The following is a 10,439-nucleotide window of genomic DNA, read 5'->3' as shown; positions in this document are numbered from 1 at the left end:
CCACTTATGAAGTGTCTGCAAACCGTTAGGAATCATTACAATGCATTACATGTCTTAAAACTCAACACTTTTAAAAACGCTGTGAGGTAAGTACTATTGTGATCCCCATTTTATAGATAAGAAAATTGAAGCACAGAGACAGTAAGCAACTCCCTCAAGGTCACACAGCTAGAACGTGGCTGAGTCTGAAAATAAGATGCCATTCGATACACCACAGCTTCTGGTGTTTTTCACGGGTACCAGTGTTCCCTGTTTTAAATATGGAAAGCAGTTGATTCGAACTCTTTTTCTCTCACAAGAAGAAAAAGCATGTTGGGAGTGGTTTCTGGTTAATGTGGATCTCATCTGACTTTCTTTTTGGCTTTAGCACAAAGCCCTGCATCGCCCTCCGCCGAGAGCCAGGCTGCGGACGGATGCTGAGAACAGGAAGGGCATGTGAGGAGGGCTCGGCTTCACCCCTGCTCCTACCCGTTGTGTGTACCGGGTGCCCGGTCCCAGGAAGCCATGACAATGGAGGCTCCCCCCAAGGCCCTGGAGGTCGATGAGACGTCTCCGGAATCCAAGGACCTGCTGCCCAGCCAGACGGCCAGCTCCCTGTGCATCAGCTCCAGAAGCGAGTCTGTCTGGACCGCTGCCCCCAGGAGTAACTGGGAAATCTACCGGAAACCCATCGTCATCATGTCGGTGGGCGGCGCCATCCTCCTCTTTGGTGTGGTCATCACCGCCTTGGCCTACACCCTGAACCTGGGCAACAACAGCCTTAAGGTCCTGAAGATGATCGGGCCCGCCTTCCTGTCGCTGGGACTCATGATGCTGGTGTGCGGGCTGGTGTGGGTGCCCATCATCAAAAAGAAACAGAAGCAGAGACAGAAGTCCGTTTTCTTCCAGAGCCTCAAGTCCTTCTTCCTGAATCGCTGATGGCGGCCTCCCACTCTGTGCTCCCTGTCACCCTGCACCCTCCACCGAGAGGTGATCTGACAATGACATCAACATCCCCCTCTTCCTGGGGGTGGGGTCAGCCACAAAACAGCATCTTCCTGGCCCTTCGGGGAAGAGCTCAGGGCTCCCTGGGCAGCTGGGCGAGGCTGTTGGCTGGGTCTCATGTAGTCTCTCTGTAACTGCCGAGCCCCCTTAGATGCTGGCCACCGCCATCCCCTTTCATGGCTCACTCCCTGCTCCTGCATCCAGGCGCACCCATCCAACTCTCTGGGCAGATCGCTATGCATGTTGGGAAATTCCTCCCGCTAGGCTGTGTCTGGAGGAGAGCCTCATGTTGACGCATCTGAATGCCTGAGCTGGATTCCCCATTGGGACCCTCTGGAACTGTAAGTGACCAGTGGAGGTCCCTCGCAGAAGAGACGAAAGACTCCTTCCAGGCTCCCTGGCTCTGCCAGCCCCTCCGCCATCCCCCACTGTCTGTGTGGGCAAGATACTGGTTTGCATTTGAAGAGATAAGACACGTCATGTATAGGACATCACAGAGAGTGAACATTGAAGGGCGGTTAGGGAGAAACACTTTGTAAGAAGGCGCATCTCCCCTCCCCTGGCCCCAGAAAAGGTGCTGGGGGTCAGACAGCCAAGGAAGTTTCACTCCAGGTTGTACAGCATTTGCATCAGAGACCGTGGGCTGGGCTGCCACAGTTTGCCCTTCTAGCTCTCCTCTGAACTTGACAATTAGCCAAGCACAAGCGCATGCTGCCCAGGCCCCCTTCTCCCTCCCTGTCTATTCCCCCCATTCTGGAACACCAAGACAGAGACCCACAGAGGGATTCTGTAAGAGCATTCTCTCCTTCACCTCCATCGAGGACCAAACCCAGGAAGACCCCACGCCGCACCTGGATGGTCTGCGGGTTCCAGAGACAGAGGGTTTGCTTTTAGAAAAATCCCAACGTCTGTCCTGTCTCGCTGCTACCCTCCAAACGAGCAGACATTTACTGGGTGCCCTTCTCCGGGGCCAGGACCTGTGATGGGAACCAGATAGACAAGGTGTCCACTCTCATCTTCGTTCCAAAGTAAGACATGCAGTCGGGCCAAGGGGCGACTAGAAACCTGTGCTGAGCCCTCTGTGGGGGGAGCGGCAGGTGCGCGAACACAGAGAGAGCATCTCACCCAGACAGGGGAGAGGAAGGAGGGACTGCCGGAGACTGCACCATCCCAACAGAGAACAAAAGGAAAGATAAGAGCTAGCAAAGGGGGCGAGGGGGGCAGGTGACGTGGGAAGGAGAAGCTCAGGTGGCGGGAGGGGGTGGGGCGGGAGCGTAACAAAATTAGGAACTGCACGGCAACTCCCTGTGTCTTGGCCTGCTTCCCACCTTAGGGCAGCCTCTCCAGGGGCCACAGCAAGGCCACAGGCTGGAAGGGGGTTCCCGGAGGGCCCACCAAGCAGAGAGCACCCAGGAAGTAAATGCCTGCCCCACCCACCTCAGAAGCCAGAGTTTGGTGGAGAGGGACCTGTGGCCTTTGGGGCTTTACCCAAAACGACCATGCCTCTCATTCGCACGGTGTGGCCAGGTCTTCTAACTAACCTGGTCGCAAGTGCTCCGTCCTTAACTGTAGTTCTAGCGACAGGGCTTACAGCCCATCTGTCCGCCTTTCTGTGACATGAACGAAGGTTCAGTAGGGGCCCTAAACTGTCACTCTCACCTTCCCTGATGCTTTCATAGGTGAGAGCAAACGGGATGGGCGCTCAGCTGGGTCCCTAGGGATCCACACTTCCTGAGATCTGTCCATCCGCCCAAGAGCCTGTGGTCCGGGTACGGCAGGAGAAGAGAGGCCCATGTGGATGCTACTGCCGCCTACGTCTTGCTGGGAGGAAGTCTGGGGGCAGCCATGGCTCTAGGAAGTACCCAAGCTCTGGAATCATCTGGAAGTTTCCAGCAGTGCTTGCGCAGGTGCCCTGCCCCTTAAGCCAGCGTCTCGGCAAGAATAACGAGGCAACATCGCCACTGGGGACCCCCACGTGAGCGGGGACCAGGAACGTGCCAGCATCACGCTGAGGGGCTTCTGCCAAAGACCGCCACCACGTGGGAGGTCTGTAACCGCGGTCCAGGTCAGGGCGCATGTCTGGGGAAAAGCACGTCCACCAGGACTCTCTGGGTGCCGGCGAACTGGGGGACAGGACCGGCATCCACGGGTCTGCCCAGCAGACTGTACTGTTCCACCCGTGGCTGTTCCCATCGGGAGGTTCTGTTCTGACCCCAGTCCCTGGAGGAACCGCCTAATGAATGGTGCGCTCTGCCGCAGCGTCTCCTGCATCTTCGTTCTGTCCCACCAGCAGTCCCCAGGCTGTGCACACAAATTCATTTCCCCGGGATGGTCCCGCATCACTGCACGCCCTCCCCCTGCAGCGCGCCATCAGGGAGCAAGGGGACCGTGGGGGGTTCCTGCCCGGTCCGTGGCCGCCTCCTCGCAGCAGCTGAACGGCCTCTCGGAAGCTGACGGCACAGACAGAGCAGACACTCCTGACTCCTTCTCGGCCCAGTGCTGAGACCAAAAAGAGATATGGGAAAAGAACCTTCTGGGATGAGTCAGCGGGCCAGGGTGAGGCAGGCGGCTACCTGGGGCTCAGCTTGTCCATGTCCCCATGAACTCAAGAGAACGGGCACGTGGAGGGCGCACATGGCCTCCCTCGGCCTCCTAAGCCGTTCCTCCGTTCTCCTGGCCCAGCCTGTTCTGTTTCTCTGGTCTTCTATCATGACCCTCTGCTCTGCTCCGTGGCCTCCCCACCTGATTCGCCGTGTCCTTGGCCTCTGGCTTGCCCTGTCTCTGGCGGGAGAAGAAAGGCCGGCTCTGGGTCTGGACGAGCAAGCAGTGCTGGACTCCCGCCTCGGCTCCTGCAGCATCGCCAGACTCTCCGCACCTCGTCCCCCCGTCCCCGCCCCCCATGCGCCCATCACTTTGTCACCGTCTCCAGCCCTCGGAGACCAGAGGAGACTGGAAAACGACATCCGGCAACCCCTGAAGGTGTCTGATATGCACCTGCCTGGTGAAGTGTCTGGGCTGTGGGTGAGTGGGTGCAGGGCTCTGAGAAGAGGCGGGGGGGGGGTGGGTACATGCAGAAAATAAAGGACCTCTCCTGGATGCTTCCTGCATGCCGGAAACTGACCTACTCCTTCCCGAAACCTCCTGTGCAGATGCTACTGTTATCATCATCCCCATTATACAGACGAGACAAGTGAGGCCTGGGGACACCAAGCTAGGACAGCAGCAAGCCAGGATTAAAATCCAGAAGGTCTGGTTCCTGAGGCCACGCCCAGTACAGCCCCTGTTTCCCATTCAGGTCTGCAGAGGCCCCAGGGTCGGTGTGGTGGTTCTGGACACAAGGCAGGGGGCAGAGTGCAGCTGCTGTCAGGAGACAGGAGGACAGACAGACAGACAGAGCCACCAGCCAGGAGAGAAGGCAGCATTCTGGGCATCTCCTATGAGCCAGGCAGAAAGGGGGGGGCTCCGCCTGCCGACACAGGTGACACGGTCAGAGCAGGGTGGCCTTGGTACCTCCTAGGCCAGGCTCTTCTGCTGAGGGCTGAGAAGAGAGAGAGGCTGGGGGCTTGTCTGCCCTTTCTCCAATGGAAGACCCTCCCTGCCTCCTTTATGACTAGAGAAGACTCCCATGGGGCACCTGGGGGGCTCACTCTGTTAAGCACCCGACTTCAGTTCCGGTCATGATCTCACGGTTTGTGGGTTCGAGCCCCACGTCGGGCTCTAGCCCTGAGTTGGGCTCTGGGCTGACAGCTAGCTCAGAGCCTGGAGCCTGCTTTCGGATTCTGTGTCTCCCTCTCTCTCTCTCTGCCCCTCTCCTGCTCATGCATTGTCTCCCTCTCTGTCTCAAAAATAAATAAACATTAAAAAAAAAAAAGAATGCAGGGCGGAGCCTCATAAAAGTCAGGGAAGAACCCCAAGTGATGAGAGCACGTCTGCCAAACACGGTGCGCGATGCCCATTCACTGGGGGAGGGGACAGAAGCTCCGTGAAATTCGCCGGCGGTGATTGATGGTCCTGGGGCGCGAGTGTGCTCACTTTCGGGGATGGTGCAGGGAGGGTAACCAGACTAATGAGTGGCGCCCAGTGTGCGAGTGTGGGAGCCGCAGTCACGGCCAGCGCAGCCCTGGGCAGGTTCATGCCAACAACCAGAAGGCAGGGAAGGGGTAAGGCTGGGCCGGCGGGGGGGGGGGGGGGCCGCCGCCTGGCCAGACAGGCTGCCGAAGAGTGGGGCCTGCTGGGTCCCGTGGACGCGGGCCTGGGAGGGGCATGGGATGGCTCACTGAGCCCTTTCACACGTGCCCCGTGAAAGATGACTTGTTCCATCATCCATTCACCACGCGGCTACGGAGCACCTTGGGAATGCTGCGCTGGGAGCCGAGGAGGTGGACCAAACAGAGCTCCCCCCGACCCCCAGTGGAGGCACACAGGCCATGAACAAGGCCACCATCAAATGGACAGGCTGGCATCAGAGAGTGATGCAGGCCATGGAGTCAGGGAGGGGGGCTTTGTGTTGAGGCCTGAAGGAAGTGAAGGAGGCCGCCATGGCAAGGTTTGGGGCACAACGTTCCAGCAGAGGATGCAGGAAAGGGGGGCAGAAGAGGGAAGCTGTGTGGGTGTTGGAGACGTCATCCCTCCTCCTCCTCCCCTGGCCACCCGGTGTGACTCCCACACCACCCCCATCCGCAAGGACCTTGTGGGGAGAGGGCGTCCCACTGTCGGCCTGTGGGGTGGGTGGTGCCTCAGCAGCTGGTCCTTCAGCTGCTCTGGTGACTCGCTGGCCACACATGCTTGTCCGGGACCCTCCTTGTCCTCGTGCCCACTCAGCCCTCCGCCCCTCCCCCCCCGCCATCGCCCCCAGCCTCCCCGTGGCCTGCAGCCCCTGGCTTCAGTCCATGTCACCCGAGTCAGCTGCTGCTGTGGTCGCCTGTGCGGAGCTCCAGACAGCGCGTCCCAGCCCGGACGGCCCTTGACTCACACTGGCCGGTGTCGGAAGAAGTCACCGTGTGTCCCCACCCTGCTTCGTCCAGATCTACTTGTGTGCTGACAGAGGGTAACCTCGCGGATCAATCCAGAATCCTGGCTGGCCTCCCTCTCCCACACCCCCTGCAGCCAGCCTGTGTCCTAAGTACCTCGAAGTCCCTCCCCTTTGCCCAAGCCCCAGCTGCCCTGGGTTAGGTCGCCGGCATCCCCATGGGCCTCCCTGCCTTCAGGCTCCCACTGCTCACTCTCCACATTCCACCCAGAGCATCTTTCTGGAAGGTGCTTCTGATCCCGTCACCACTCCTGGACCTGCCCCTGAACCTGTTGCCCTCCTATATCGAGATGGAGCTCCCACTCTTTCACATAGCTTAGTCCTGCTCCTACCCAGACTGCCTACCTCCCTGACGCTCACCCTGTACCCCAGACTCACAGCTCAGTGTCTCCCACAGCATCACACCCCTGCATCTTTCCATATGCTCCTTCCTTGGCCTACACCATTCCAACCCCCTTGTCCATCTAGCTGACTCCTAGCTCAAATGCTGCCTCTTCCAGGAAGTCCTCCCTGAAGTACCCTGGGGTTACAGCCCTTGCCGGTTCTCTGTGCTTTATGTGTAGTGAGTCCTCTCACTGTAGAACTCCATGCTTGTTAAGTGAAAGAGCAGTGACAGTCTGTCCTTCCAACTGCTCTGTGCGGGAGTGACGAGGGTAAACATTACTGCTCCCATTTTACAGGTGAAGAAACTGAGATTCAGACATGCCCAAGGTTATAAGAAATCACATGCAGAGGGTCAAGGGACCCACAGAGAAGTGTGTTTCAGTCTCTGTTCTCATCCTATCCCCATTCCTTCTTCAGCAAGTAAAACCAACAGTTGGCTTGGTGAGGACAAAGCTCATAGGGCCTGGGAAGAGATATTCTACAGTTCTTTGTGGGTTCAAGAACGCAGGTCCCAAAGAACCCAATGCAAGGCCACAGAGACCAAGTGTCCTGAGCCCTGAGCCTCCTGCCCAGGACCTGGGAAACTGAGGATCAACCCCCGGCTGTGGGTAGTGGCCTGCTCTGTGGACACCACCATAGATGGGTTTGGGCAACGACGCCGGTCCCCTTCTGTTCCCCGCTCTTCCCTCCCTCCAATTCCCCCACGCCCGACCCCAGGAACCATCTGTCTGCCCTCGGACATCATCACTGGGAGAGAGCCCTGCAGCTTCTCAGAGCCCATGGACGCCAGGGCTAGCCACTGGTCCCTTAGCTGATAAGGGACAGAATCAGGCTTCAAGTTGGGTCTCTTGATCTTAAGTCCAAAACACCCTCTTTGGAGGCTCAGGGAGCTCAAGAGAGCCAGTTGGGACCTGGCCAAATGGGAAAGATCCAAGTCTTTCAAGAGATGGATGGTGCCGTCCAATATGGTAGCCGCACAATCAATCAAGTATAACTAAACGTTCAGTTCTCCGGTCACAGTAGCCACAATTCAGGTGCTGACTAGCCACATGTGCCTACTTGCTAGCATACTGGACAGCACAGATGATGAGCACTTTCGTCACGGCAGAGAAAGCTCCACTGGACAGTGCTGGTCTATACCAACTCAGCTGAGAGCCACTCGGGATGAGACCATTCAGACTGAGCATACTTGTATGTTACACATATACTATACTATGGACTATATACTGCATACTATCTCCTATGTATTACATGTTACACTATTTGCATATCATACTTAGCTCCTCTGCCGTGTCTTCTCATTGCCTTCCTGATTTTGGAAAAGTAACATTCTTTCTCTTGTTTCGCTACTTATTTATTTATATTTAAGCTCAGCATTTATCTTTAGTTTTTACTTCTTCCTACTTTCTTTGGTTCCTATTTTTTTTTTGGTAATGTCTTATGATACATAGTAGCTTTTTAAAAATATTTATTTATTTAAAATAATCTGTACACCCAACATGTGGCTCGAACTCACAACCCCGAGATCAAGAGTCGTACGCTCTTCCAATGGAGCCAGCCCGGAGGCCCAATAGGCAGGAGCTTTTGAATAAAGTTTGCAAATTAAAAGATCATAATTTCAGAGAGGCAAGGTGAGTGCATGCCAGGGAGTTGCTGCATACGGCATCGTGGCTACAGTTAACAACGCTGTGTGTGTGCATAACTGTGTTCAGAGGTTAAGCCTCATGTTAAGCGTGCTTACCACAATCCAAATCACTCCTTAATTTTTATTAATTACTTAATCAATTATCACTTTAATTATAATACTATTGAGTTCTTCTAAATCCTTAAGGAAATACCCTTTGGCCGCTGTAAGTGAAATTCTGAAATTTTGGTGGGATTTTAAATATCCCACTGTAATGCTATGGTTTCTTTTTTGTTTTGTTGTGTTTTCAAATCGTCCAAGTGAGGGCCCCGGCTCTCCAGAGACCCTGCCTCCAGGCCGGCACCTGGGATCCCATGAGCCGGGCTCTGCAGGGCCCTGGGTGTTTTTTGGTTCCCGCTGTAGACTTTCCATTATTTGCCTCCCCATTCTCATTCACCCTACAGGTTAAAAAAATTCACATGCAGATTTCCTCTGGCTGAGCTTAGAAGGGTTAAAGCACTTGCTCAACCCGTCCCCCTCCCCCCAGCCCACCTGCCCACAGCCCAAGTTCAGGAGGACAAGGAGCATGGGTGTGGCAGAAGGGATGGGAAGAAAAGGCCATTTGGGCAGAGTTCTCCCCCCCACCCCCACTGCCCATTGAGCCCTGGGAAGATAACGTGAGCAGGCTTGATCTTTCAAAGGCATTCCACACGCTGACCACTCTATTCTTTTGAAACATTTTCTTCCTTGGGATTCAAGTTAGAACTAGCATGTGGTTTCCTTCTTTCTCTGTAGGCATTCTTTTCCTGTCTCCTTAGCGGGCTCGTTCTCCCCTCCCCCCCATTAAATGGGGGAGATCGTTAGGACCAGCCGAGGCCTCTTCTCTGACTGTCCTGATCTGAAAGAGACCGCCATCTCATCCCCACCACGGGTTTCCTGCGGACCCACAGGTTCACGTTCGTAGCCCAGAGCTCGAGCTCCCAGCCAGGGTATCGGCGGCCACACCAGCCCCGCTTCCGGGGTATCCCGCCTCCTGAGGCAGCTCTGGCATCCAGTTGTACAAAACAAACCTGGTTGGTATTTGGCAGTGACCACCCACCCTTGCTTTCCCGCCTCCCCACATTGAATCTGTCATTGTGTCCTGTTGATTTCACTTCCTGGTTATCTCCCAGGGAGATCCACTTCTTTCCATCACCACTGTCACTGACCCACCCTGCTCGTGGCTTGCCGGGTGTCCCTTCTTGCCCGCTTCATACTGCTCTCTGCACAGGAGCGAGAGCCCTCTTTTAAAAATAGGGATCCCTTCACCTTCCCCTTAGGAACCTCCAACAGGTCCCTGGTGCTCTTGGGAGGAAGACATTAACGGGGCCCTTCACCTCCTCTTGCTCCCTTAGCACTGATTTTGAACCTATGAATCAGCAGTTCAAGAGAGCTGAGCCCAGCTTCCAGCAGGACCCACAAGTGGACAGGCAGGCCTGAAGTTCTGGCCTTGGGACCCACCCACGCGGAGACCCTGGAGCTTGGTCCAGGACCTGACTGGGAGAGGAAGGGAGTCACAGACAGCCGAGCCCTGTGCAGCTCAACCCTGGAACCCTGCAAACAGGCTTCATGGCGAATCGTGCCTGCGGCAGGCAAGTCACAGCAAGAAAAATGCTAGACAGAAAGATGGGTTCTGGCGCCAAACCCAGCAGACACCCTGGTGGCGATGTCTGAGGAGTCACAGCTCTGACGTCTCTGACTCTGTGCCCAGCAATTCATTCAGAGCTGAGTGCAGGCAGAAATGGACAATGAAACTAAGTGGGTGTGGGAAACAGCCAGGCAGGAGTGCAGCAGACCATCCTCCCTGCCTGCTAAGGCGACAAGGTACTCCTGCGGATGCACGCTGCTTCAGAAAGGGGGCCGCAGGAGCAGTGCCTACTTAGAAATGGGGAGGCGGGGGACAAAAGACACACAGGATCCAGAAGGAGCTGCAGCCACTCTGGGGAGACACTCAGCTTTCCCAAGAGCCTGGAGTCCCAGAGGTTATGAAAGGGATCCGTCAATAAAAACTGGGTGTTAGTTACAAGGAGGCGGAGCTGCTCCCAGGCCAAGATGCCCGGCCTGTGAGTGAGCGCCATGGAAAACTTGACAAATGACCTCCACAAGTGTACCAGGTACTATTATAAAAGCAACTCTCAAGTTAAATAGGAATCAACTTCTCAGCCATTAAGACGGCTGTTATCAAAACAATGATGACAAAAATAAGCAACATAGAAGACAGCACAAATAGGAGAGAATGCGGAGCAGGAGCCCTTCCGCACCGCTGGTGAGAATGGAAAATGGTGCAGCCGTGGTGGGGAAGAGTATGGTGGGTCCTCAAAAAACTCAACACAGAGCTCCTGTATTAGTCCAGCGATTTCACTTTGAGGTAAGTATGTG

The 10,439-nt window shown here is 55.7% G+C and overlaps 1 protein-coding gene across 1 annotated transcript; it reads left to right on the top strand.

Moving 5' to 3' along the window:
• The first annotated feature begins 504 nt into the window (after positions 1 to 504).
• On the top strand, positions 505 to 918 carry PIRT (phosphoinositide interacting regulator of transient receptor potential channels). Its single transcript, XM_029927150.1, has one exon. The coding sequence runs from the start codon at positions 505 to 507 to the stop codon at positions 916 to 918; it is 414 nt and encodes a 137-aa protein (XP_029783010.1).
• The last annotated feature ends 9,521 nt before the right edge of the window (positions 919 to 10,439 follow it).

The sequence above is a fragment of the Suricata suricatta genome, chromosome 17 (assembly GCF_006229205.1).
Source record: "Suricata suricatta isolate VVHF042 chromosome 17, meerkat_22Aug2017_6uvM2_HiC, whole genome shotgun sequence".
NCBI lineage: Eukaryota > Metazoa > Chordata > Mammalia > Carnivora > Herpestidae > Suricata > Suricata suricatta.
Note: the sequence above shows the minus strand (reverse complement) of the source record. Positions and strands in the feature narration are given on the sequence as shown.

What these genes read in the sequence shown, in the direction of transcription:
- PIRT (XM_029927150.1), top strand. Translation starts at nt 505, where the DNA reads ATGACAATGGAGGCTCCCCCCAAGGCCCTGGAGGTCGATGAGACGTCT.